Below are 27939 nucleotides of genomic sequence, written 5' to 3'. Positions count from 1 at the left end.
AACAGGCTTCCGTGCCCAAGGCAGCACTTGGTCACGCTCTTGGTAACCTTAGGTTAAGTAGACTCTTTGTACACACCCGTATGTCCCCTCCATCAGTCAGATGCTGGTATTGGTTTGCCTTTTGCCTGCAGTAGTTACAAAAGCTCCACAGCCCCCTCTGCAGTTTGCAAGAGCAAGCTCAGGATGCAGTTTCAAATATTGACAAGGCAAGAAACACAGAATAGAAAAGAAAATCATGTACCTTTCAAAGGTGTTTTTAATAGGCTTCTTTGTCAATAATGATGTACCATATACATCCAACAAGGCCCAAGTGCTCTCTCTCCAGCCATACAGGCGCTTGCTGTACGTCACTAAGGCACTCAGGAGGCAAGTCACTTCTGAGAAATGCCACGGGAATGTTTCTGCTGCACAGCATCAGCTCCTATTTCTGCAGCAGCTCTACCTCAGGGGTTTTTGCTTGTTTGATCTATGTGACAGCGAGCTGTACACCAACTGGCTGGGAATTTGGCAGGTTTGCGTCACCAAATCACTTTCAAAGGCACTCATCATCTTTTGTTACCCCAAGCTGGGAATTGTCACATTTTTTCCCACTGAATTTGAAATTGAATGCTCCAATTTTAGTGACGTTGAGGAATCAATGGTATCCCTTCAGTCCCTCGACACAGTGCCCTCTGCAGGCCTCTCCCTCAGAAGCCCATCCTCCTCGTGCCAGCTGCTACACTACCCAGTTCACATCTGCAGGACTCGAGGCTCAGAGCATTGTGCGTTACTCAAGTCCCACCTTACAGCAGTTTTTCGTCAAGGAAGAACCTTGCATGTGAATCATAACGCTTTGAAACTGAAGCAATAAATTAAATATATGGAATTTGTTTATAAAAATATTTTCTTACAAATCTTTAAAGCTTATAAAAGCCAGAAAATACATTTAAAAGAATCTCTGAAACGTTTCATTCTTCACGGTGTGGTTACAGTTCAGAGAGTGGGAAGAAACGAAGCCCACAGACATCTCAGGTTTATCTTCCCACAAGGAATTCCCCAGTACCACACACTTAACCCACAACTCAAAATGCCTTTGGTGGCCCTCTCTGGGTCAACTGCCCCCGTCAGACCACCTATGTTTGCAAATAAAGCCCTGGCCCTTGGCTGACAACGCTGCTGTCTGGATGGACGTGGCACAAGGAGCTTTCCCATAGGTACTATGTGGGGATTGGGACGTTGGTTACGCCAGCAGCCGTGACACTGAAGCTAGAGCTTGGGGATGGATACGGAGCACATAGGTGCCGTTTTTTAACCATTGCTTTCTGAATGTACATTTTCTCAAGAGGAAGGCAAGTGGTATCACATACAAACATACCACCATCTCAGCACCCCTTTATCAGTGATGTGGCATTGCAAAATACCTATATTCCAGTTTATTGATTATGGGATACGGCTTTGTAATAAAACTAAAATGACCTTGCTAGTCCATCCAATATTTAAACTGCATCAATTGGTCCTCTTGCACTTCCAGGAAGACTGTCCTTCATCCTGCAGCTTTTTTAACTTTGGCCCAAGCAGGAACCACCAGCCAAAGCCCAGGATGACACAGACAATGGATTCCACGTAGTAACCGTCCAAGGTAGTGACACAGGAACCACCTGCTTTTGTGCAGAGCTGAAACAGAGAAGCAGAAGTTGATGCATTAAGTGTTCCCTGGGAAATTCAGAAACACAGATTTTCAGAAAGCAGGCATTAGAGATCCACTGCTCTTAACTAAATATCTTATGACTAAATATATTTGTTTACTCTTCCTTGTCTCTTATGGAGTTAGTCAGAGAGGCTTTTGAGCTTACCATCGGTATGAAAAGTAACTAAACTGTTACGAAACATTTGGGAAATGGAGCACATTGGCCCAAGGGGCTAACTCGAGAAAACAGAATCTGCCCATCTGTCTCAGCCTGGAGGTGCAACCCCTGCTCTTAATCCCATGGAGAAACATTTCCAATTATTTTTTTTTACCCCCAGCCATCCAAACTGCATCTTTTGAAACTATATCCTGCATCTCACCACCCTGCATCTGCAAATGGACAGTACAAAATGCTGCATATTTCTTGCCCAGGATGTTTGTTAGCTGCAGAACTGGAAGGCAAAACCTCCAACAGTTAAAAGATAGAGCATAGGATCATTTCTGCTGTTGTTCAGCTTTCAATACTGCTATAATCCCAAGATAAATCAATCCTCTGAGTTGAGGTTCTGCCAGCATTTTCATTATTCTGAACCATGTCAAGATCTGATTAAGAAGGGAGTGGTGATGGTGGTGGAACATGACCAAGTGGGAGGATCTGAAAAAGAGATCAGAGGAGCAAGGTGAAGGAGGAAGGACTGAAGTTCAGTAGAGGCCCAGGGAACCTGATCAGCATGCCAATGAGAGGCTGGTAAAGCACACTCTGCAGAAACAGTTCCCCCTCTATAGCTATTAAATGCTGCAACTCCAGTTTAAACAGGTCATGTTTGTCTCCTAGAATACTTTGTTCATTTAGAATACCTCCACATCCCAAGGCATCCTGGCATGCAAGAGAGAAATAAATCTCAGTCATCGGTAAGCGAAAAAGACAACAAAATCCCCCTGAAACCAAACCCTTCCAGTCACATTAACATTTCTCATTTGCTCCTGAGGAGGTGAATTTGAAGCCTTGCTTTCCAGGCAGTTTGGCGTCCCGTTGTTTGATCTGTGCACAGGAGCACAGCACTTTCTTTGTTCTTTTCTACAAGCCTCCCCAGACCTGGGAAGGCAGCCAGTCACACCGCTCAGCTTCGCGTCGAAAGATCAAAGACCAGAGCAAAGTAACATCATGGGAGAAGAGATCAAGGTGTCCAGCTAGGAAGCCTCCAGAAAGATAGAAGGAACAAAAGCCTTCCACAAAACTTGAGGGACTTGAGAAGACAGGTAGCATGCCAAGGACAGAGCGCCTGATTGCACAACGCTGAACTTCACCATGGTTTGCTCTCAGACATGTACTGACAGCCTCCTCACACCACAGAGAGTGTGGCACCAATCTAGTGCTGCTGCCACCAGCTTCTCATGCCAGCCCAGAAAGAAATGGACAACTGCTCTGCAACTGCACATTTTGCTAACGTGTTACTTATTAAGAATGTACAGAAAGAAGCAGATTTAACTGTCTCAGACAGGAAATTAGCTCCATCAGTGGAGATTTTTAAGCTTAAGCTATGTACTATGAAGGTTTTCAACAGAAAAAAAAACCACAGTAGGAGAAGCAATTTCAGTGAGAAATACCTGAAGAGAGACCTTTGCAGCCTCCAGAACCTACCTCTGCAGCAAGTGCAGTCCCACAGGCGTGTCCCTGGGCCCCTGCACACTCCTTCACCGTGAGCGGGTCCACGAGCCAGAGTGCCACGGTGGAGGGCCAGTTCCCCCCCAGGTTCGACACCGTGTTCAGCAGCGTCATGTAGGTCCCTCCGATCAGCGGGTCGCTGACCTTGGCGTTGAAAGCCATTATTGCAACGTACATGCTGTACAGTGTGATCTGCAGAGGGAGCCAGAAAACCCACAGCACAGTAAGGTCACCCCAGTTACACACAATGACAACAAAAGACTGTTCTAAGGGATTACTTGAAGCAAACAACACTGGCTGCAAAATAATGCCAACAGCTTGAAACTGCACAAGACAGACGTGACTTCTGCAGTCTCTTTGATGCCATGAAGTTGCCTGCCACTTGTCTCGAGTCATGCTGACAGGGATCCAACCTCACATGCACTGGCATGACTCAGGTTATCAGACTGAAGTACGAGGTGGCCAGCTAAGACAGCATATTAAAAAGAACACTTTGGCATTTTAATAATGGTAAAAGCAACTCTCGAGACATTTTAGTTCTGATCCAAAGCCCAGTTTGTGGCAGGCATTTGTTTTTCAGGCCTTTGGATCTGATCCACTATGACACTCCTCCAAATCAATGAAGTATTTATTTCTAGGAACAGGATCACTATGGGTCTGCACAATCAGCATGGTCATCAGCATGCCTGTGAAGCAGGACTTCTGCAACTCCATCATGCTTCTGAGCTGCTGAGTTTGGGGAAAAAATAATCTGGAAAAAGCAGACCTGGCCAACTAAAAGCAACTCCACAGAAGTCATCCAATGGAGCATATGGAAGAGGGAGAAATAATACTGGCAAGAATATCAAAAGTAAAGATATTCATACAGCACACAGGTCAGTCAGCCTTAGAGGAATTCTAGTGTAACTAGGGATTGGAGCAGATGACACCATTTCTGGTCCTCTTGTTGATTGGTATGCTTGGTATTGCGACCTGATCTAGGTGAACCTGCTTCTGCAGGGGGGTTGGACTAGATGATCTCTAAAGGTCCCTTCCAACTCCTACCATTCTATGATTCTATGAAACGCCCCTGCTCCCTTTCCGCACACACAATGCATCTTACCTGATGTAAAGCATAACTCATCAACACTACAACATAGTAGTAGACAGGAAATCCTCCTTCATATTTTACTTTTGGAGTCCACCATACCAAAAAAGCAAATTCCAGACCAAGAAGTAATCTGGAGGAGTAAGAAAGATAATTGGTAATTCAAGTCATTCTTCATTCTTTCCTCTATGTAACACAACTGTCAAGCACTTATAAAAGCAAAACACATTAAAGTAGCTTCTATTTAAATAGCTACAACTACCTCTATCTTAGCTAGCATTACATGTGAAATATTTGGCAAGCACTGAAACTGGATTTTATACCTAAACCATTCTGCCTTTCATACAAACATGACTCATAGGATCTCCTATACCAGCTTTTTCCCCTGCCCCTTCACACCACCATGTGTTTTTGTAGAAAGCAGCCAAATTCAGCTGGGGCAACATCTGCTCTTTTGGGCTGTGTAAAAACATACTTAGTTGCCTCAGAGCGTGTTGCAGTAATGCCTACCTGTACCAGACAGGTTACATGCCTTACTGAGCAACAGGATTAATTTGCTGGAGTCATCTGGTTTAGAATTCCATAAGCAAACTCCTGTCTAAGAGTTAAGACAGAAACGGCTCCTTACTTGTATCAGCCTAGCTCAGCTGCTTTTCCCCTGGGTCAGCAGAGCACACGTCAGCAGATGCACCAAAGGACTTGCCAAGGCCTGCTGCCACTCTTACACTGTGAAGCACATGCAATTCTACAGATACAGTCCCAGATCTAGCCAGAGCAACACATGAGTAAGGAACTATCAACAGAGGACTGTTCTAATGCTGTTGTACATCATCTTAAAAACACCTCATGCTCTGCTTTCTCACGTGTGATGCTACATGAGTCATCTTCAAGGCACAAGACAGAGCAACTTCCTTAGTAATCTGAGAATTCTGACATACTTTCTTGTATCTGCCAGTTACAGAGTTACATAACAAATGCTATGTAAATGACTCTGGTTCTACAAAAGGAGGTTGGTCTGGTTCTCACCTGTAAGGCATGGCTTTGTAAAATGTGTTCAGTGGCTGAGGGCCTGCTGTGTATTTGCTGATAATCAGAGGCAGTATTATCTGCAAAGGAACCATTGGAACTGCTAGCAGAGCTAAGTGCTCTTTCGGGACTCCTTCTTCCACCAGTTTCAGTCCTGTTACAGCATCGGCTGCTGAAAATCCAACCTGCAATTTAAGTCAGGCAAAATAAGTTGAGGAAAGCAGTGACAGTTTGGCTAGAGATTCAGGTTAGTTGGCATTAAGTAAATGGAGAAATGTGATAGAGCACAGGTCACTTCTGTCTTGATTTCCAAATCAGTTGAGACACATTCTACACTTGCACGCTCCCATCGTCATCAGGGCCTAAACTGTACTGAGAGCACCAAACATGGCAATGCCATTCATGCCTGTGCCCTAACTGCTGTGGGTGTCCACCATGGCCAACAGGAAGCCATGCAAACCTGGTTTGTGTGGACTTGCAGAGTCTGGGAACAGTATTTAGGTTACAAGAACTATTTTCTGTCCTTTTAACTGCAGACTACACCAACAGCCTAACTGCTGAAAAATGTTTAAGCCCAACTTATTTCAATACTAGACTGCAATCAAACTTCTCTAATGCTTGAGTAAACACTTCTGAAAGCTCAAACACACGTTTTCTACTGTACAACTCTGCTCAGCTTGATGAAATAAACAATTCCTTTTTCCTGTGAAAATTCAGAACTCTGATGACATCCACCAGCAAAACTAAGAAATAAGTTACGTCACAGGGCCTCAGCAACCTCTCAGACTCTGATATCATCAACATCTAACAATTCATACAGCTATTTACTTACTTTTGCTGTGAGAATCAAGAGGCAGAAAGTAAGAACTGCTGGCATCTTGATTATTGAGAACAACAGCTTGTATGTATCAGTGATGCCTTTTGTTTCTTCTTTTGTTGGGGTTAGTTCCTTGTTTTCCTTTTTCAAAAGGGCAACCAGTGTAGTGGTGATTAAAAAGACAGCTCCCCAGAAGAACAGGAAATCTGGAGAGGGGGAAAAAAGCCAAATGAAACAAAAGAGTTCTAGCAGCCATCACCAACACTTCAGTATCTAACAAGCAGTTCTTTTGCAATAAATATAACCTAAAACCAAAGAACCGAATAAAAGCATCACTCCCGGGGCCTCCTAAAAACAAGCCACAAAAGCAATGCCCAAACTCCTCGCTACACGCAGTAACTGCCACGGCTCTTCCCTGCCCTCGCTCCTACCGCACATCCTTGTCCGAGATGCCAGACGGGCGCAGCAGCACACCGCGTCACTCCCTGCTGTGCTGCGTGTCCTCCCCGCAGGGAACACCATGCACAGCAAACGAAAGCAAAACCAGCACTTCCACTGATCACACATACCACTGCTAAAAGCTGGTAAAGGAGGAAAAACCACATTTAACGAGTTACAAGACAGGGAAAAATCTTGCAGGGAAGAAGACATTCCCAGCTCTCCAGTTGGTTTACTGTGCAGTCACCTCTATTCCCTGTATAGTATCTGTCCACCATCTGAAGGAAACAAAGGTCTATATTTACAAGTGCAAAGTGTGATGAGAGTCGTACACAGTCCTAAAGGCTCACTCACAGCTACCTGCTTTAAGTGGATGTTATACTTGCTAACTTTCAGGTGCTCTATTTTAAGCAGATGTACTATTTGTTAAACTGGGAGTCTGAAGGCAGTGATACCAAAAACACACCGAGATTTTACAGCAAGTACTTTTTGAGTTAGTGAATGGCTTAATCCAAGATAATCCTATCCTCTGCCTTCATGAAAGAGGTAAGAAAGAACTCAGTAATGTGCAGAGGGCAGGACACAAGAAGCCTTTTATCTTCCTGCTCACGAGCAACTCCGGAAGCTTCACGGTGACTTGGAAGCAAGCAGCAAGAGCTGGTGAAAGGGCAAAGACAGTCAATTATTAGCTCCTTCCTAGGCACAGGGAGACAACAAGCACAAAGAGCACAGAAGGGAATGCAGAAAGACTGCTTTAGGTATATCCTGCCAGTCTCAGCATAAAAGAAAACAGGGATTTGGAACCATTTTCTGCTGCTTCCACACCCAGCTACTTTTCTCTAATGTAAAGATCTCACAACCAACGCTGCCAGATTGCTCCTGCCTCCCTTAAAAAAAGATGCATTTCCAGCAAGTCATGCTAATGGGAGCTACTGCCTCCAAAAGGCATCCAGGAGTCGTCCTCTAATAATAGCACTGAGCATCATCACCACAGCGAGAGACCGACAGTGTGAGGATGTGAATAGAAATAGCTTTGAGCATCATTGCCTGAACACTCCTCAGCAGGTCAGCCCTGGCAGCTGCAGTACAGCAATGAAGGGCTGAAGGAGCAACAAAACAAAACCCTGAAAGAAAGAGCACCATATATAATAGTCCAGATGTTTCATGGTTGTAGGCAGTTCACAGAAAAATAAGGTACACTTCCTTCAAACACAGCACAGTCCAAAACCAGGCTACAAGCAAAACAACTTTTACATTGTAGTTTACACAAGGAATTTCTCACACAGTGTTTCTGATGCCACCACCACTGCCTCGTCTCATCCCTATTTTGTCTCCACCTCTACACTGTCACTAACAAAATAAGCCATTGTGTTGAGGGAAAGCAAACTTTAGAACTAGATCAGGGACAGACAGGCTGGAAAACAACCCTCACCAAGGTGTGCAGGAGGGCACAGGTCTCTCACCACAACAGCTCCCGGTAACCCTACAGCTACACTTCCCCCTCGGGAAAAGGGCACCCTGCAGTCACTGGCCCAGGTTATGTCTGGGCAACCTTGAAAGGGCAATGAGACACATTTCTCCTTTTCTTCTCTACAACTTCAGCCTGAAACAACACAAGACAGCACTTGTTTTGATGAATGGCTTTACATTTGTTCACATTATTTCCAGAAGCTACTGAGAACTACTGTTGTTGCTTCCCAACAGCTTGATGCTGACATGGGATCATGAAGCATTGACTTGTTCTTCCCTGCCACTGGCACTCAGCCCATGACAAAAGCCTTCAGAGATCTGAACTGGCAGAAGACTCGTCACCACTTCAAACTCTGAAGTTCTCCACTGCTTTAACTCACGAGCCCTGTCACCACCAGTGCCAGGACCAGAGACCCAGCCTCCTCGTTTCAGTGAGCTGCTGCTCTACAGCCACTTCAGAAGCGCCAACATAGCAAATTGTGGCACACTGTCACACGGACAAGGGAACAGAAATTTCTTCCAGCTAGTTTTACTACCCAAAATCCCCCATATCCTGCAACTATAGTGTCAGAGCTATTTGCATGTTGTACTCCACCCAGGACAAGTTACATAGGTTGTGTTGGTGTTTCCTGGTTTGTGGATATTTCTGGGTTTTTTCCAAGACAGTCCTCTGGTAACAGTAATAATTCCACCACAGAAACAGCACCGAGAAAAAACAAATCAAGAGAAAGCCTGGACACTAGAGGTAAGTATAGACAAACCAAGCTGTAACTCCACTAGTGACCTGCAAGTTGCATCAGCGGTAGAGGACGTCAGCCTGCTGCTGCAGCAAAAGAGAAGAAACACAGCAGCACCGATGAGCCACACAGCACAGGAAAACAAAGTCACTGTCAGGAGTGCTCTGTGCTTGTAGACACATCGACCAGCCTCAGGTGAGCAGCAAGAAGGCAAGAAGATGACTAGTTAGCAATTGTGGATGCTGCACAGGCAAAATAAGCACAGCAGTCCTGTCAACTCACATCCTGGGTTACCAGCAACAGAAGTACAGGACAGAAAGTGAAAACTAGCCTTCAAGTAGCAATTCAGCCCAGTCTTGGCATATCTTTTCTCCTACACGACACAGGCAGAGCAATCAACATAAGAGAGGGAGAAGAAAGGAAACACACAAAGGTTTACTTGTCACTGCTAGCCAGGGTCACTTTGAAACTGCAGCCAGAAGTGGTGCCAGTTTTCTTTGTCCTCCACTAAGGTGAGATGCCTAAAATCAACCTTGGCACCAAAACATGTGCTTTTTAGGCATCTTCTAGGTAACATGCTTAACATCACCCACTGCAGGTAACCTTTCCACAAAAGCCAAACCCCAACAACCCAACACACACAGAAGTCATCCCTCACTAACTGCTGCTTATGGTTGGATTAACAGACTCTGTTTAATTCACTGAAATCAAAATCCTCCTTCCTTCAGAAGTGGGCTACATGTTCAACACTGAACACATTTTTCCCCCTGTGACCAACAGCATATTGGACAAATCAACTGATTTTTTCCCCGTTTCCCCTTTCCTTGCTCACAGGAGAGGTTCTTAAAAGGCCTCCTTAAAAAGAGGCAAAGCTTTTGGTTTGGGCTTTTTTTAAACAACAATCTGCCCCATGGTGTCAAAGTTTAACCCAAAGTCCTGAGGTCAGCCACGATAATGGCAAGGCAGGTTTCCCACACTCATAAGCTCAGAGAAGCCTGGAAGTTCAGCACATGCAGCAATGGACTGTGTCAGCCTCCGGGCAGGCTGCGCTTTCTCACAGGCAGGGGGCAAACCAAGCCTGCCCCACTCACTGCACCAAACCACCGCCCATCCCCAGTGGAGCTTTGTCCCAGACTCAGAGAAGCAGCTCCCCCATCCCAGCTGTACCCAGGCACTACCTGAGAGGGTAACAATCCCTTGGGGCTGGGGCTGGAACCGCAGGTACTTGTTGCAGAAGGAAGGTGACTCGAGGGCCAGGAAGAGGACGTTGCCAAGGAAGTAGCCGGCTGTCTGCCCCACAGAGTTGCAGGTGGAGGCATAGCCCACGTTCTCCCTGGACAACATGGTCAGGGCCCAGCCATCCACCGCAATGTCCTGCGTTGCTGCCAGGAACTCAAAGAGGAAGAAAGTCACGGTGAGGGCCACCACGTCGGGGCCCCGGCCCTCCCTGTCGCCCAGCAGCACATCCACCTGCGTGGACATGTAGATCATGAAAAGCCCCAGGACATACTGCGTGGGCACCAGCCAGGACTTGCGGCGGCCGAAGCCCCGCAGGTAGACGGCGTCCACCAATGGGGCCCAGAGCAGCTTGAGGCTGAAGGGCCAGAAGACGAAGCTGAAGAAGGCCTGGTCGGTGTAGCTGGCGCTCTTGCTCTGCAGGATGAGGGGCACGCTGCCCGCCAGCCCCAGCGGGATGCCCTGCAGCACGTACAGCACCAGCAGCAGCAGGATGCTGCCCAGCTCCGCCCGGCACCCCCGCGGACCCCGCACTCCCGTCTCTGGCGGCGGCAGCAGCGCCTCGGCCTCGCCGCCCGGCAGCCCGTCCTCGCACAGCGCTAGGGCGGGCGGCGGCTCGTTCCTCACGTCCAGACACTGATGGTGGTTCCCGGCCCGGCGCTGCCGGCCGCCCTCCTTGGCCACGATGGCGGGCGACATGGCTGCGGCGGCGGCGGCGCGGGGGCCCCGGAGCGGAGCGGAGCCGCCGCTGACCAGACTCCGCCAACGGGCCCGGCGCGGGCGCGGGCGCGGCCGCCGCCAACAGCCGCCCCGCCGCCCCTTCCGGCCACGCGCACGCTCGCGCCAGGCGTGGCCGCCCCTCATTGGCGCGGCGCCGGGTGACGTCACGCGCCAGCCCCGCCCCGCCGTGCCGTTCCGTGCCGTGGGCGCATCGCGGCCGGGGCGGGTTCGGGGCTTGGTTGGGCGGCGGAGCAGGGAGCCGAGTGTCACCGTATGTCACCGATTCCCCGTTCGTTCACGCACACGATAACCAGACCAGCGGAGACACGTCGTGTCTCGCTTTTCCTCTGTTTTTAATGCTTGCCGGACCCTTCCGTTTCTTTAGTTCTTGAAGGACCGACCCCCCGCGGCCACAGCGCGATGAGAGAACACCAAGTGCGCCCTGGCAAACCTGCCTGCAGCCCGGCACGGGGACGGGGCACGGGCTGGTAGTTCCCGTTGTCGCTGGGAGCCTTGTCCTCGCCTTGTCCCCAAGCGAGAAGACGAGCCATTTCTGAAGCTCAGGGAAGGGTGTCCGAAATATCGTGGGCATGTTACGGGGAGAGTTTCCCGTGTGCACTTCCCCTGGCGTCTCCCAAGAAAGTCCACGGGTCGGAAACAGGAGGTGCGCTTCGCACCATCCAGTATTGACAGAATAGCCCGTACTGCGCAGTCTCGCTCGCCGCCTTCATCCGTACCCTGGGAGCGGGCTGCAGCGAGCCCCGGGAGCCGCGTTCAGCTGTCAGCGGGCTCCGCATTTCCGAGCCGCAGCCGCCTCAGCTTCCCGGAGCCACAGACCGCGGCACTCCGGCCCCCAGGCCCCGTCCGGGCCCGGCCCCGCGCTCCGCCCCTTCCGCCGGAGCGGGGCCGGGCCGGGCCGGCTCCTCCTCCCCGCGGCGGAGGCGCAGCCGGGCGGCATTAGCTCATCGCGGCGCGGCGGCGGCTCCTCACGGCCCTTTCTTCCCGCTCCCCACCTCGGGGCCGCCCGCCCGCCCGCCGCTTCCCGCCAGCCCGAGGCGGCGGCGCCGCGCCCCGGCAGCGCCCATGGCCCTGTGCAACGGAGACGCCAAGGTCAGTGCCGCCGCGTCCCCGGGACGCTGCCCGCCGCCCGCCCGGGCCCCGCGGCCGCTTTGTGCCGCCGCTGCCGGGCACATGGCGCGGCCGGGCCTGGCCGCTCGCGGGGGCTGCGGGCGGCGCGGCGCGGGCCGGGGGCCGGGCGGGGAGCGGGGAGCGGGGCCGGGCGGCTGCGGGGGCCGGTAGCTCCCCGGCCGCCCCCGGCGCGGGTAGCTGCCCGCGGCCCCCGCGCCGCCCTGCCCCGGCTCAGCCGCGGGTGTTCCGAGGACATTAATGAATTCACGATCGGGTGTTTTTAAACGCTGTCTGGCGGCGCGGCCCGAGCCCGCCCGAGCCGGGGCCGTTCGGTGCCTCGCGTGGCCTGTGCCGCCTCCGGGGCGAAACCGAAACGGGGGTGCGGCCGGCACCTCTGGCAGCGGCCGGCCACGCGAGGGGAACGCTGCCTCCCTGCCTCAGCCCGCTTCGGGAGCGACGCGGGGCTCGCTGAGCCGCCCGCGCGGGGCCCGCAGCGTCCGTCCCGCTCTCGCACCATCGCCCCGTGCCCTGTTTGTAGTGACAGCGGCAAAAAGCTGCGTGTCGGGGTGGCTCCTGCGTGCTGGGCTGACGGAGTGACTCGTGTGGCTTTATGAGGGTGAAGTTTTTCTCTTAGCAGTGCAAGTTCTGAACCAGGACCCTGCAAGTTGTCTCAAGCCCCTTCACTAGCAGGGTAAAAGTCTTGTTCTAGAGGTTTTGTCTAGTTTGCAAGGAAACGTGACTCTGAGGGATTTTCTAAGTGCTCAGTTGGTCCCTGGTGATGTTTTGGGACATACTTTTCTGTGACCATCAATACAGTCTCCTTCCCTGGCCTTCGGGGGCTCCTGTTCTGTGGGGCAGTTGCGATGGGAGCTGACAGTGCCATGCCAAGCTCGTCTTTCCCCAAACTGCTCTCGCAGGAAGTGGCAACGGGAGCTCGAGAGCCTGGGAGAGTGGTTTCCGCAGGGGGCCCGGTCCCAGCAGCAGCTGGAAGTCTGTGTGTGACATGGAAACTGAAGTTGGTCTGAGGAACAGGGTTGAGGGCTCTTGTATCTGCCTTGGCGATGGCCTGAGTTCGAAGGAGTTACTTTCTTGTTACTCTTTGAAAAGCATGAGTAAGTGTTCTTACAGCCGCTTAATTCTTACAACCACAGGGAAACAATTAAACTCTTGTAAAACCTGTGCTGGCTTGAAAATGCCAGATCAAGGCTCCTGGTTTAGGCTTGTCCCGAGCTATTAGTGTGGGTGAAAGCTGAGGGCTCGGACAGAAGGGCTGCTGCTGCAGACTGGCCTGTGCCAGGTGCTGCTTGATGCTCCCCAGTATGACTGTTCTGCAGTTAGTGTGCTTTATAAATTGCATTAATGAAAATCGCATGTGGGGGTGTGAAGTGCTGAAAAATTCCCTGGTTCTGCAGAAGGGGGCTGTTAGGAACCTGCAAGCTTGGATTAAAGAACTAGGTACATCAAGGAGTGAGATGCAGGGTGTCTTTAAGCTGGTGGTGCAAGCCTGATGAGACAGGTCTTCTACCATACAGCTCAGTATAGAAACCAGAACTGGGGAGAAGGCAGCGAAAAAAAAACCCGGAGGCAACAGCAGTGTCAGAGCTGAGATGATGGATCGAGGCTGACTCTTGCCATGGCAGTGCCATCAGAGGTGATGGTGAGGTCCAGGTGGCACTTAGGACCTCAGTTCCAGGTCTTGAGTCTGTGACCCCGTGGGCAAACAGCAGCTGGAGATGCTGTGTTTTGGTAGTGTAATCCCTTTATTTGTTCCATCAGTCAGAGAGAGCAGTAGGAATCCTTTGTGCATTATGTGGTTTTCAGGGGTGACTTGTGATTTCAATTAGCTCGATATAGACTTTTACCCCTAATTTTTCCCCTGGTGGACCCAAGTTCCACTCTGTTTTCCCCTTGGACATCAGAGGGTGCCTCTGCCAGTGCTGCCCTAGCGCCTGAGCTTTGGACAGCTGCCAAACCAGCTTCCACAGAACTTCCCAAAAGTAACAAGTTTTGTAGTTTTTGTGACTACAGACCAGGAGAAGACAAGGAACTCTAGTTATACCTCTGCTGAGGGGGGAAAAAGAGCTTTTATTAGGAGCTGGAGAATCCTCCGTAGGAAGAGGTGCTGGCTCCATAAGCCCCATCCCCCAGGAGCTGGGCTGTCAGCTCTCCTCTCCGTCCTCCTCCTGGCACACGTGTGGTACACAAGCGCCTGGCTGAGCTGCCATGTTGGCTGCACGTTACCAGCATCTGCTCCTCCTCTGCTTTTTATTAAGCAAAGTTTCCTTTGTTAAACCCTGCTTCAGAATCTCTGGCGTTGGAACTGTGCCTTTACATAAATAAAGCCAGATCCTGTCCTGACTTTACTGCCTTTCTCCTTCCTATTTTTCCCCCGTGTGGTTTACAGTACTGTTTCTGTTGGGCTCTTTTCAGAGCTGAACCCCCTCACGGTTCTACTGTAGCTCAGAAGTGTACTACAGAAGTCCCTCTGGTGCAGTCCATGTGGTCACAGCGCCTGTGGTACCTGCAGGGATGGGGCTTGCCTGGGTCTACACTGGTGGGGTGCAGCAGGGGTGCTCACAGGAGAAGAGAACAGTGGGCCATGCTCTCTGTAGTACTGGCAGAAAATTATTCCAGCCCGTAGTTTAGGCCCACATCTAAGGGAGCAGCAAGTTATTAGGCCACTGATTGAATGGATTTTCGCTCCTTTTTGTTTTCTGGTGAGGTACATGTTGCCTTGCACATCCTTTGTGTCCCCTGTGAGATCTGTGCTGCCCAGTGGACGTGGTGCTTTCACTGGATTTTAGCCTTAGCATCATCTGAGAATGCTAAGCTGAGTTATGATTAGATGCTGGCTTTGGAGATTTTTGGGAGGCTGTTAATGGGCTCCCAGTGAAACTCGGGCAAGGAGCTGTTACTGAAGCCTTAAACAGGCGTCTTTCAGGGTGAATAAGCGATTAGGAAGTAATTGCCAGTTGGTGCAGTTGTCTGCGAGTGTCCCTCTGATCTCTGTGCTAACGATGCTGTGCTTTGTGGGAATGAAGCAGCTGGATGAGCCCAGTGAGGGGCTTTGCTGAGCTGGGAGCTCAGCACTCGCATCTGTGTGCCTGCAGCGTGGAGGCTCCTCTGGTTCCTTCTTGTGACAAGGGGCTACATGTCCCTGTCCTGCTTGTGCTGAGGAGATCTCAGGAAGGTGCAGGCTCGTTGGGAGCACAGACCTACTTATGCAACGTTTCTCAAACGACCCCCAACTGTATTGGCAAGGAAACAGGGTCAGCCTTAAGGGAAAAACACACCCAGAGTAAGGGGTTTCTTGAAGCAACGGGTTTTTTTCTGCATGAAGTTCTCACTGTCTTACTGTGCTGTTGTGATCGTGTTCTTCCTTGAAGAGTCAGGACACTTCCATGCAATAGCTGCCTCTCTTCACAGTTTTGTTTAAAGGAAGAAGAAACTTATCCCGGCATTTTCCAGCCTTCCTTCAGATTTAGCTGAAGTTGGCGAGCCAGTTCAAACGCGACACGGCGAAAGAGAGCCGTGGCTCTGTTCCGCTGTGCGGTTTGAGTGCTGCATTCACAAGTTGGGGTTGTTAAAACAATGCAAGACATCAGTCCTCAATTTCTCCTTTTTGTTCTCCCCAGGAGAGAGCGTTAAGTGAAAGCTCAGTGTATGAGGCAGTGTGGTGGGGAAAAACATTCTTCTTCTGACTTTGCCCTGTCTTGTTTTGCCTGAGAAAAAGACACGTGCTGCTAATTGTCGTGGGGTGTGCTGGGCTTTACAGGGTGCTGTGAAGCAGAGCAAGCTGTGGTGCTGAACACTGCCTATGACTTCTTATTCATCAAAGCTCTGCCCTCGTTAGGTTATGAGCCTTCTTTTTTTCTCTACTCTGTATGGTGTTGGGGATGGGGACGCTGGGGCTGTCACATTTGTGTGGCTGCTTGGGAGGGATGTGCTGTGTTAATGTGTAGCCCTTTTATCTTGCCAGAGCATCTGCTGGTCCTTACAAACTTCAGGGCTTTTTCATTTGGAAGTTTCTTGGCTGCTCTTTATCGTTTTAATCAGAAATTGACTTGGGCAGCCTCAGCAAGCTTTGCAGACGTTAGCTGTTTAGCAGGCCTGGCTGAGGGCCTGGGGTCTGCAGCGTGTCGCTGTGAGGCGCTGACGTGGGTGCCGTTCACAGCTGGAGAAGGCCGGAGGAGAGCTCAAGGATGGGCAGCACCACTACGAGGGAGCCGTGGTCATCCTGGACGCCGGGGCGCAGTACGGGAAGGTCATCGACCGCCGCGTGCGGGAGCTCTTCGTGCAGTCCGAGATCTTCCCCCTGGAAACGCCAGCCTTTGCCATCAGAGAACAAGGCTTTCGGTAGGTTTTCCTGCTCTCTGTTCCGTGCCGGCTCTAGGGGCGATTGCCTGGGTTTTCCTCTGCAGCAGCCTTCCTTGTATTGCTGTTGCTGATGGCATCTTTAGCCTAGCCACAGAAATGCCCGAGTGTTGCTGGGGAAACTTGTGCAGCAGTATCAGTTTTGTATGTTTGCGGCTTAATGTCATTTTAATCATTTCCATTTGTAGCTATCCCCAAATACTGGGGGTGGGAAAGGCCCAGCAGAGCTGCCCCAGCCCCTGCTACAGCAGGTTCTCCTGGCTCAGGGGCACAGGAATGTGTCCAGGTGGGGTTGGAAACCTCCCGAGAAGGAGCCTCAACACCCTCCCTGGGCAGCCTGGGCCAGGGCTCCCTCACCTCAGCACCAAAGGACTTTCCTCCTGTGCCAGTGGAACTTTGTGTGTTCCAGCTCATGTCCTGTCACTGGCCACCACAGAAAAGTGTCCCCTCCCATCCTCCTGACACGCACCCTTTAGGCACTTCTAAGTGTGGATGAGGTCCCCCCTCGGCCTTCTTTTTCCTGGGCTGAACAGCCCCAGGCCTCACAAGGTTTAAGGTAAGAGGTTGCATTTTAAATACGTATCTGCAAAGACTTGGTTGATCTTGCTGTTTTACCTGTTACACTAGGGTAGCTATTAATCAAGAAAACAAGTCCTGTGAGTTTCTAAAAATCATTTTCTTAGAGCTCAAGCAAACCAAAACCTCAAAGAACTTGGATAAGGAAGGTATTGTGGTGAATTGTGAGAGACTGTTCCTGGGACACAGCTGAAGGAACCTAACAAACTACCACTGGTTGTTTGCAGCAAGAAAAGGTTTCACTTATTTAGTACTTGGTGTGTTTCTTTTTATTAGGCTTACCAGAGTGTGTGGGTAAAATAAATACCCTGAAGTCTACACATCATCAAAGACCTTACTTGTTAGTTTGGTACATATCCAGAAGTGTGGTGCCTGTGGGGTTCTTGGTTTACCCTACAACAGATAGGACAGCACTTTGCTGCAGAGCTGCGTTTCTTTAATCAATGATGATTAGCAAAGCAGTAAACAGTGTGTTTTAGTAAGCCAAATAGGAGCTTATTGATCTCCTCTGAAAATACAGAGATTCTTTGGAATCCTCACACAACAACTACCTGACAGATCCAGCAGAAGAGTTTCTCTTGCAGAAGTGTTTTGAAAAATACCCTCTGTTGTCAGGTCCTGTTTGTGTTTCTCCAACAATCAAGCCTTTAAAAGATGGCTGTGTCTAATTACTGCTTTGAAAGGAATTCCTGCATCTTCTGTGTGTTGGGTTTGAGGTGTGGGTCATAGCAATAAGGATGCTTTGTCTCAGGTCTACGCTGTGTTGGTGCAGGTTTGAAGTGAGAAGACCTTTTCTCCCTTTCTTTTCCCAGTTTTCAGAGTTCCATGATTAGACCTGTTGGACTTGTCATTCCAAATAATTGCTCTCTAAAATGTGGCAAAACTTCTTCATTCAGGAGATCATTTCCCAAGGTTGAGGTAGTGGCTTCAGGTTATCAGTTATCCAGACTGGTCAATAAACTCAGTGTCCATAGTCTCAGTCAGTCGTTTGCATCCAGGGAAGATCAACAAACACTGATGCCAGCCGTTGGGTGCCTTGATTCAGTGACTGCTGTAAAAATGGGTTTGTAGCTTGACTGCAAGATTTTACTGTGTAGCCCACATGTGGTGGGGCTGGGCAGGTGTCTGTGGTGCAGCTCGTGCGTTGACTGGTCTGTGCTGAGGTTCCAGATGGGCAGCAAGACTGGACGTTGTGCTCAGTTGTATTTGCATGTTGTGTTTAGAAAGCCAGCTCCTCTTTTTTCGTGGCTTCGGAGTAATCTGTAGTGATGAGTTTCATCCACACGTGGCATAAAGCTTAGCAGTTTCCACGGGATCCTGGTGCTGGGCCGAGGGGATGCTGCAGTCAGCGGCTTCACTGGTATTGGCCTGAATTCTGGTCCTGCCTGAGCCCTCAGCCTGGGAGATCAGTGTATGCCTCTTGGTGTTTTAATGTGGTTCCTGATGTGCCTTTAATCCATTGCAAACAGGCTTTCCAGAGCTCTAGGTCAGGTTAGTTTGGAAGTGGTTTAAGGTAAACCAGAAAAAGGTATATTCACACCAATGTGAGAAAGCAAATCACAAGGTGTTGCAGTAAATCCTTCAAAATCTCCATCCCCTGCTAGTTTTAATTTCTCCTGGGCAGCTGAGAAGATGCAGGTGCCTCTGCTACCCTCAGCTCTGATTTTTACTTAGTACTTGGGCACGTTGGATAACCTTTCTGATCCCTGTGGGGTTTTAATTGATATGGAAAACCCCCCAGGTTTTAAGACTCTACTTTTTGAATAGGACAGTGTGTGACTGTTTTGACCTCTCATAAAAACATTCATTTTGTAGGTGTAGCTTTAGTTAATTAATATGAAATAGTTCTGTGTACATGGCACTTAAGTGCTTCTGTACCTGGAATTATGAGAAGCATTAAGAGTTTTCAGTCTCTTTCTAGCAGCATCTGAGTTTAGGCAGTTCATCGTGTTTCTGACTTGTACAGAAGTGCCTGTATGTGCACAGCAGGTTCTAGTTGTCCAGATTGCTCAGTGTTGATGTATACCTATGTCAGCTGCATGCCTAGTCCAAAGCTCACTTGTAGATCCTGACGGACAAAGAAATAAATGCTGCCTCTTGCAACTTGCAAGCCACCACAGCCTGTTCCTGAGGGGTGTCCCCATCCAGCCCCATCCTCATCCCCCGTGTTGCAATGAGGAGCCTGGGCTGGGGGAGGTGGAGGTGGGCTGCAGGAGAGATTTGGCCATGTGGTGGTGGGAGTAGGTACCCTGTGACTACAGCTGGGAGATGGCGCTCAGTACGTGGCCCTGCTACAAGGCGGCTGTCTCTGCTGGTGGTGCAGGTGTAAGTGCACTGCCCATTGCTGCTGCTCAAAAATAGAAGAGTTATATTTTGCCAGTACTTGCTTGACAAACACTCCCAATGATGCCAGAGGAAAGCTTTGCTAGATGTGTTCAATTCTGTATGTGCAATTCCTCCTTGTCCATTTTGCATTTCTTGCTCTGAACAACAAGTTTAATGTTCTCTGTGAAACAAACAGTACAAGGGTCCAAGGTCTGGTACCCCTGTGTTCCATCCTGGGCCCAGGCCAGGAAGCATTGCCCAACTCCCTGGTGCCTCAGCAGCTCACCATGGTGCAAATTGTGGCAGTTTGCAAAAGCTCTCTCTTCCCCTTTGAAAAGACTTGATTTTCTGTTATAGCACAAAGCCTTAACTTCAAACCATACCTGCCTGCATGGCTTGGGCTTTCAATTCACAGCCTGTTGCTAATGCCATCTCATTTTGTCATCAGAGTGGATTAAGGGACCCTTTCTCAGCAGCTCTAGAGATTTGGGGTACTGTTTTTTGTGAGTGCAGCTCCCCTGCAGGTGGCACAGCCATCATGGATGCATCACATATCTTAATGCTGATACCCTGCACCTGATGCTAGCTCCCTTGCTTCTCTTGTAGTTGATACTTGACTCTGAAGAATTTAAAATATAGTCACTTCTTAAAATGGTTTGTATTTGACTTTGTTTAAACTGATGAAATACTTGTGGTAAGCTGCTGGATTTGACAGCTGTAGCAAAGTGAAGCTGTGTGTTAGGATATCCCTGTGAAAATTTGTCCTGGAATATGTAGAGTTCTAAGAATGTCATGAGACTGGCAATACTCTAAGCAAGTAAAGAGATTTTGAGGGAAACAGTAGATCTTAGTTAATGTTTTCTTGATCTTTTGTCTGCAGAGCTATCATCATATCTGGAGGACCAAACTCTGTGTATGCAGAAGATGCACCGTGGTTCGACCCAGCCATATTCACAATAGGAAAACCAGTCCTGGGAATCTGCTATGGCATGCAGGTGCTGTTGGGAGATACCTTTGTGTACAGCCATCTTCTAGGCCTCATTTCTGACACTAACTGAAAATGAGCTGCTGAAGGACCTGCCTTTCAAATATAAGCAGTATGCCAAAGATATTTTTGAAGCGCTAACTGGTAGTCAGAGCACTGTGTGTTTCTCTCTTGGCTCTGCCACATCAGTAGCAGCAGAAAGGCTTTTTCTCTGCTTAACTGCTGTGAACTGAGCTCAGTTTTGTCACAATAAATGTAACCTGGCAGGCATTAATTCTGTCTAGCTGGTTTTGGAAAATCTGCCCCTCATGTAAACAAGTGAAATAGTTTTTCCCTTTGGTTTTCAAGCGTGGAATGTTTTTAGCATCATTCTTGTGTGCTTGAATTCCCACATCCCCCCTCCACTTCTGAGCTGAGTGAGGAAACAAGCTTCCAGGGAGACAGGGGAGGGAGGAGATGCGCGACTTCTGCTTGTGCATCTTGGTATTTTCCAGGGTCAGTGATTTCCTGGGCCTTCAGAGGTGCTGGGTAATGGCTGGAAAACCTCCTTTAGAAAGGCTGGTAAATAAAGAAACAATGTTGGCACTGCCTGTTGTAGAGGGAAATGTGTGTCATATTAACATGTGCCTTAAAATGCCAAGCAAATTGGAAAGCACGTTAGCCAGCCTCAAGCAGGGGAGTTCCTCAGGGCTGACACTGGGGAGATGAATCTAGTGTGTGTATTAATACACTGCTGCTTCGTTGTGAAAGAGAGAAATCGGCCAAGCACAGTAAGTGCAGAGTCAGACTGGTTCTACAGTGGAGCCTTAAAGCTCTGGATACTGAAATCGTTGGAAAGTGAAACTCTAGAAGCATTTTTTAAGTTGCCGGTTATATCTACAAGGGAACAAAATCTTTATTTAGTGACTTCTGAAATGTAACATGCAGATATCCAGACAAGGTGAGCTTTTAGAAAGGAAAGAGAAAACCTGGTTGAGGGTTGCACTACTCTGATTATTAAGAGTCAGGAAAATCACACCAAGGGGACAGATTCGAGTCTTTGACTGGTCCTCCAGAGCTCAGGAGCCAAACTTCAGAAGTTTCAGCCCATTGGAGGGAGGGCCCTTAACTAAGGAGTAGATAAATTGGGTATTAGTTCAGCAGCCTAACTGTTTGTGATAACTGGCCTCAGGAACTCAGCTGATCTGCAGAGCAAACACTATTGAATCTGCATTATTTTGCAGATCTCCAGCTCTTGTCTGCTGTGGTGGATTTCCACTGCCTGTCCCCAGCTGTGCTGCTGGGGGCTGCCAGAAGGGAACCAGTCCAGCACACAGCAATGGTTAATTTTGAAGAGAATTCTTCTCACTTTGGAAAACAATAAGTGAAGTGAGGATAATCCTGAACAATGGGGCTGTTATGTATTGGAGGGCTAGAGCTGCTGTCAGTCATAAGCAAACAGAGGTATCAAGTGGTGCTGGAGTGTGTTGGTGCTTTTTCATGTGGTATTTTTGTTTTGACAGATGATGAATAAGGTGTTTGGAGGTACAGTGCACAAGAAGAGTGTCAGGGAAGATGGAGTGTTCAGCATTACTCTGGATAACACGTGTTCACTGTTCAGGTGCATAAACATTTAAAGTTATCAAAACAGGGTTAGAAATACCAGCCTGGAAATGTCTGCCTGAAGGGAAGCTTATTTTAAACAGAGTGGTGAAACTGCACCCATGCTTATCTGGTGATTTCCAATAAAGCTTTTACAGCAGGATTCACGAGTAAGCAAGTTACTCACTTAGACAAGTACTTGGGCATAACATCCCGGGTGACTCCAGAAATGCAAATGTATTTATGGCTCAGAATGTTATGTAAACCCCTTATTTCCAAGTAGAACATCTTTACTGAGACACCATGCAGTGTACCATGACAGGAGAGACACTGTGGTCAGCTCTCATTGTCTCTGCTGTCTTGACTGCTCCTTGAAAAGTAATAGAAAATCTGAAACCGTTCTCTTTCTACTTTCCTTCAAAATGGCTCATAAAAGCAGGATTAGATTTCTTGGTACTTTGTCAATGCCTCTCAAGTTTCTTCCAAGTATTCTAATGGTTTTTTATTCATACCTGCCCTTCCAGTTCTATTAACTTTCCCCTGTAGGGCTCCCGCAGAGCTTTATACCCTGCCTGAAGTGCCCAAATTGTCCTGAAAACACTTAGATTCGAGCCAGAAAACTGCAGTTCATTGAAATAAAAAGCAGGACTTGGACTGTGCTAACTGACTCTAGATGGCTCTGTGTGTCAAAGAGGGGATGCTCCAGTATGGTTGTGTGTATTAAAAACCACACAAACTGAGACTTCCAAATTGAGACAAGTGACCTGCTGCATGAAGGATGTATTGCACAGGGACTTTGGCAGCTTCCAACAGAGATGTGACTCTTCCTGGGAGGGAAATTCTGTCTGTATTTCATGTGGGTCTGATCAGTCAAGATGTTCTTTTGTTTGTTGTGGATCCTAAGGACTTCCCTTGGAGACACACGTAGTCAGGCCTTTGTTCCTTTTAAAAACTGATTCTGTTTTTTAATCTCTGTGTAGGGGCCTTCAGAAGGAAGAGCTTGTGCTCCTCACTCATGGAGACAGTGTGGATAAAGTAGCTGATGGATTCAAAGTGGTTGCACAGTCTGGGAACATTATAGCAGGTATGTATTCTATACTGAGATTGCCTTTTTATAGTATTCATGAAAGGAAAGAATATGGCAGGCAGCAGTTAGAACCAAATGGGAACAGATTGTTTCCATGACTGAATTGCCAAATAAGAGAATGGTTTTAACCATTTCTATTTGCCTGCACACAGTGCTGTCCTGATAATAAAGAAAGAAGTAGACATGACAGAGAATGGTCTTGCCTTAAAATTGGTGACTGAAGGAAAATTGGGCTTTATTTTTACAGTTTATGTTATTTTTCAAGTGTGCACAAGGTGTTTCTCTTTGAAACAGAGTAGGTGTGCCCTGAAGGCTGGGGAGAGGAACAGATGTTCTGAAGTGTGCAGTGTAAGCCCTGTTTGGCTTTTGCACTGCAACAATACGAGTCAAGCACTGTTTAATTATTAAAGCTTAACTTGTTATTGTATTTAATATCGTTGTGTAACTGTTCAACTGAGCAAAACCAACGTTGGTACCGAGAGCAGTGTTTCAAACATTACACACAGGAAAATGGGGCATTTAGAGCTTGGTTTTTGAAAGCCCCTCCAGGTACTGGATGCCAAACAGCCTCTTTGGGTCTCTTTCCTAGGAGGTGGGAGCCTGGGAGAGCTCTGAAGCTTGCTGAGCCACTTAGGAGGATACTTTGAGATCTTACAGGCCTATTTAAAATCTTTCATGAAAAAAAGACTTTGAGTTTCTGCTCTTAAATCAGTGTCTCTGATGTCTGGAACCCTGCTTCATGGGGGCTTTAGAAATGGAGTTGGACCCTTTCTGTCCACAGTGCTTTCTTGTGCCGTTTCCCATGGGCTCTTAACAAACCCCTGTGATTCCTTGTGCCTAAGCAAGCAGAGAAATGCTGGTAAGGTGGTAGCCAGGCTGCCAGCAGAGAACGAAAATACAGTGATAGAACGTCCCTGGGAGTCCAGCGTGGGTCAGTGGAATTGGGCAGCTTCCATACTGTTGTTTTTTGAAATCCCAGCCTGACCACCACCTGCCTGGGACAAGGTGCAGTGTTGGGATCTGCTCCAAGTAACCCTGCAGAGGCTGCCAAAGAGAGTGGCAGTGCTCACCCCTGCCCTGGGTAGGGGCAACTGCACTGCTCGACCAGCACAACCCAGTCTATGTGGATGCAGCTCTGTCAGCCTGCCTTGGTTGCAGGATTGTATGAGGCATCATGTGGTGAGGAACAAAACCTGATTTCCTATTTGCACAATGGTTCTCCTGGGCTATCTGAGCATTTTCCTTGGTTTGGGAGGGAGTGTGTGTCCTGGGTATGTAACACCACCCTTATTCCTAATCATAACCAGAAGCTTTAGCTCTGGTTGGTGATTTGTGCCAAGTTGTGGCAGAGTAGCTCACTCTCCCAAGTGTGTGCTTCACTGACTTTCTATGCATTTTGCTGCTTCTTTTGTGTGTGGTTTCCTTTGTCACGCTCATTGCACCAATGAAGGCATAGCAAATGAATCTAAAAAGCTGTATGGAGCACAGTTCCACCCTGAAGTCAGCCTCACAGTGAATGGGAAAATGATCCTGAAGAATTTCCTGTATGATATTGCGGGCTGCAGTGGCACCTTCACCGTGGAAAACAGAGAACTGCAGTGCATCCAAGATATCAAAGAGAAAGTGGGCTCATCAAAAGTCCTGGTAAGTGGCTTGAATTGAAGCTGGAAGATTCTTTGCAGAAGCCTGACGGGAACACTGACACGGTGAATGGGGTTAATTTGGAAGGTGCAGAGTTGCCATGGTTGGGGTAATGGGTTAAACAGGTTTTGGAAGGCTTGCACAGTTGGGTCAGTACCTTGTTTAGCTCCTTGCCTTCTTCCAAATCACTGCCTGGGGGTCAGCACTCTGTTCTCACACTCACAGCTGTACCTCAGTTATTTGGAAGGCTTTCCCTGTAGACAGCTGACCAAATTTTGGTGGCTTTTTCCTCTGGTTTTTCTCCTCCCTCATCCTTAGGTTTTACTCAGTGGTGGTGTGGACTCCACAGTGTGCACTGCACTCCTGAACCGAGCTCTGAACCGAGACCAAGTGATAGCTGTGCACATAGACAACGGCTTTATGCGCAAGAGAGAGAGCCAGTCTGTGGAGGAGGCACTCAAAAAGCTTGGCATTCAAGTGAAAGGTACTGCACTTGTGTTACGTGTGGCTGACACCACTGGGGACGTGGCCAGTCTCCTGAAATGGGCATTTATTTAGTGGTGGCTTGAGTTGACCTGTGCTGTTCTCAGGCTGCACCTACCGAAGCGTGGGGGCTGATTCAGAACCACTCAGGCCTGTTCACAGAATTCCAGACCTCAAATCCAAGCCTTACTTACTTGGTTGGAGTGTGCAATGAGCTGACCCATCCCCTCAGCTCCTGACATCCCATTCTGCTGTTGAGGCACAGAAAGCAGTGGCTCTGTGCCTTGGTCGCTTTCCTACTGATGGGGTGAACAGCTCTCTGCTGGGGCTTGATTTCAGCTGTGAGCTCATTTGGATGAATGAATGCTATTGAAGCCAAAATTACTGTTTCAAGGCTTTTCCTCTCCTGGCTTCTAAATAGGTGCATTGTAGTTGGGTTTGGAGTAGCTTGTTGGGAAGCAGGACATTGTGAGAGAGCAGAGGGTGCCTTGTCGTGGCTGATGAGAAGGTTGGAGTGTTTTGGTTCCTGACATAGGAGGAGGTCAGGGAAGACAAATGATGTATGTTTGAGTTGGGCAAACAGTGAGAGCTGGTTTATATTGCCCCTCTGGTTTACTTCATGAGTAATAGCTGCCTGTTCCTGGGGCTGTGCCTAAACACTGTTGTCAAGCGATTCTGCTGTGTTTTGGTCAGGAAGCATGGCACTAGGTGAGCAATGCTTTCCATCAGCCTGACAGCCTGAAACAGTGCAGGCAGCTTTCACAACAGCATCCTGCAGATTGGGCTGCAAAGCCCTGATGCAGCAGAGCCTTAAGCTCTGTTCTGCATACATCTGGTTTTATTAGTTTCACCTTTAGTGGAAAATCTATGTCTTACCCTTGCACTCTGCAGACCAATAAACCTAAGCTCTGGCAGGCTGCCAGAGTGACAAACTGAGGGAATCCCTTTGCTGCAAATGCTCCTTCTGTAGGTCATGGAGTTCAGTGCTCATAAAAGATGGCAAAGAGCTCCCTAACTGATCTCTGCAGTGAGAGCCTCTCTAAATTAAGAGGCATAATGTACCATGAGTAAATAGTGCATCATTTCATTTTGGTTGCAGAAGGGCCTTGGGGAAATTCCATCCTGTAAACTATTTAAGTAAAGCAAGTAAGTTGTAATCTAGGAGGAGAAGCAAGAACTGAACTTTCACAGGCTGCCTAGCTTCATAATGTGACCAAAATTGCCCTCTTAGAATAGGTTAATAAGAGCAACCAAATGCCTTTGTTACAATTAATTCTCAAGGTGTTGAACAGGCCCTGTTGCATACAGTGAATGATTGTTTTCTGAAGCAGTAGAGTGAAACTTCTTCATGCGGTGTTGCAAGGAAAAAAAAATCTTCACTGGCTTTGCCAAAACACCTCCTGTGATTTCCTGCAGTGGTGAATGCAGCTCATTCGTTCTATAACGGTACCACCACTCTGCCCATCTCTGACGAGGACAGAACTCCCCGGAAAAGAATCAGCAAGACCTTAAACATGACGACAAGTCCTGAGGAAAAGAGGAAGATCATCGGTGACACCTTTGTGAAGGTAACGTTGGTGACTGTGTGTTCCTGGGATTGGTGGGGTTTAGGGTGTTTTGAAGTTACTTGCTCTCTAGATACACCCACCTCAGAGTGTGGTGGATGCAGTGACATCAGTGTGCTGGATTTTCACCCAACTGATGGGCAGTGTGAGCTGGGGCCTGTTTCTGTTGCTTTGCTGAAGAGGAGCCGTTTTCCATCTGTCAGCTGCTGGTGGTGCTGATGCAGGGAGAATGCAGCATTTAACAGGCAGTGGCACTCCTGTAGCCTGAAGGTGTTGTTTTCCTTTCCTGCCCAACAAAAGATGGGGCTGTTTCAGCAGCGGGGTAGTGTCCCAGTAAGTCTTGCTTGTTTGTGCCTTTGCAGCTCTGTAGCATTTGTTGCCCAATCCATTATCCTCCTTCAGACCTCTGACAACCAGAAAGTAGATTAGAACCCTTTTTTTCCTCTCCTTACAGATTGCCAATGAAGTTATTGGAGAGATGAACCTGAAACCTGAAGAGGTTTTTCTTGCTCAGGGTACCCTCAGACCTGATCTCATTGAAAGTGCTTCCCTTGTTGCAAGTGGCAAAGCTGAAGTCATTAAAACTCATCACAATGACACAGAGCTCATTCGGAAGTTAAGGGAAGAGGTAAATGAAAATGAGGATCCTGCTGTGTCCCTCTGGGTCTCAGGAGTGTGAGGCTGAGCATTAAATAACAACTTCTGTTTTGCTGGTATAACTGTCCCATGTTTACGAGGCCCTGTTCTGATGGGGCCCTTTGGATTCTATTGTCATATGTTGCAATTGATTCCACTTCTGTCTAGTTGCTGCATTCCCAGAGTAGTCAAAACTGCTTGAGTGTTGTCCAGCATTGGTTGCTGAGGAAGGTGTCAACAGACTGAATGTGGATTCATGCAGTGTGAGCAGTGGTGTTCTCCACTGCAAGGTCAAAGCTGTTTCCTACTTTTTAACCCTAAAGACAAACCTGTGTCCTAGCTGGGAAGCAGAGCAATACCAAATGCCTTTAGCAGGAGAGTAGTTCAAGACTTCTCAGGCAGCTCTGTTCTGGTTCAGATGGAACTCACAATGTAAGAGATCACCTGTTCCCTCTGTGGTGTTTTGTTCCAAGCACTGGTCAGTGTTTAGCCTTTGGGCATCGAGAGTCCAGGTCTGGCACATCAGGGATTTGGGTCAGACCAGTGACAGAGCTTTAGTGAAAGGGTGATCAGCTCTTGTTGAGAGAGAGAGGGCCAAAACCCCAAAGTTCTCCTTCTCTTGAGCCTCTAGTTACATTCAGCACCACAGGTATGGTGTTCTCTCTTGAGTGAGAATGGTACGTTAAAAGGAGTTG

At 48.5% G+C, this 27939-nt stretch overlaps 2 protein-coding genes across 3 annotated transcripts in view; one reads left to right on the top strand and one right to left on the bottom strand.

The window, feature by feature from the left end:
• Positions 1 to 238: 238 nt before the first annotated feature.
• SLC33A1 (solute carrier family 33 member 1) lies at positions 239 to 10917 on the bottom strand. 2 transcript variants are annotated; one of them, XM_062005520.1, is made up of 6 exons: positions 10086 to 10917; positions 6278 to 6468; positions 5446 to 5630; positions 4435 to 4552; positions 3309 to 3524; positions 239 to 1653 (listed from the first exon to the last, which is right to left on the bottom strand). In XM_062005520.1, the coding sequence occupies exons 1-6, from the start codon at positions 10840 to 10842 to the stop codon at positions 1486 to 1488; spliced, it is 1635 nt and encodes a 544-aa protein (XP_061861504.1). In that variant the 5' UTR covers positions 10843 to 10917; the 3' UTR covers positions 239 to 1485. The 2 variants fall into 2 exon arrangements, with proteins under 2 accessions (XP_061861504.1, XP_061861505.1); XM_062005521.1 differs by lacking the exons at positions 4435 to 4552; positions 6278 to 6468.
• An 862-nt stretch (positions 10918 to 11779) lies between these two features.
• Positions 11780 to 27939, top strand: part of GMPS (guanine monophosphate synthase) — a 28849-nt gene continuing 12689 nt past the window's right edge. The window contains exons 1-9 of the mRNA XM_062005829.1: positions 11780 to 11973; positions 16166 to 16347; positions 20147 to 20261; positions 21754 to 21851; positions 22813 to 22916; positions 24370 to 24563; positions 24879 to 25044; positions 26460 to 26611; positions 27063 to 27236. Of these exons, the coding sequence (XP_061861813.1) occupies positions 11947 to 11973; positions 16166 to 16347; positions 20147 to 20261; positions 21754 to 21851; positions 22813 to 22916; positions 24370 to 24563; positions 24879 to 25044; positions 26460 to 26611; positions 27063 to 27236 (1212 nt within the window). The 5' untranslated portion in view covers positions 11780 to 11946. The remainder of the gene's footprint in view (positions 11974 to 16165; positions 16348 to 20146; positions 20262 to 21753; positions 21852 to 22812; positions 22917 to 24369; positions 24564 to 24878; positions 25045 to 26459; positions 26612 to 27062; positions 27237 to 27939) is intronic.

Source organism: Colius striatus, chromosome 12 (genome assembly GCF_028858725.1).
Source record: "Colius striatus isolate bColStr4 chromosome 12, bColStr4.1.hap1, whole genome shotgun sequence".
Classification (NCBI taxonomy): Eukaryota; Metazoa; Chordata; class Aves; order Coliiformes; family Coliidae; genus Colius; species Colius striatus.
Note: the sequence above shows the minus strand (reverse complement) of the source record. Positions and strands in the feature narration are given on the sequence as shown.

Coding starts and splice junctions, on each gene's coding strand:
- SLC33A1 (XM_062005520.1), bottom strand. CDS start 10,842: ATGTCGCCCGCCATCGTGGCCAAGGAGGGCGGCCGGCAGCGCCGGGCC. Junction 5,631..6,277: donor TCTTGATTCTCACAGCAAAA/GTAAGTAAATAG, acceptor CTTAAATTGCAG/GTTGGATTTTCAGCAGCCGA. Junction 4,553..5,445: donor TACAAAGCCATGCCTTACAG/GTGAGAACCAGA, acceptor TTACTCCTCCAG/ATTACTTCTTGGTCTGGAAT.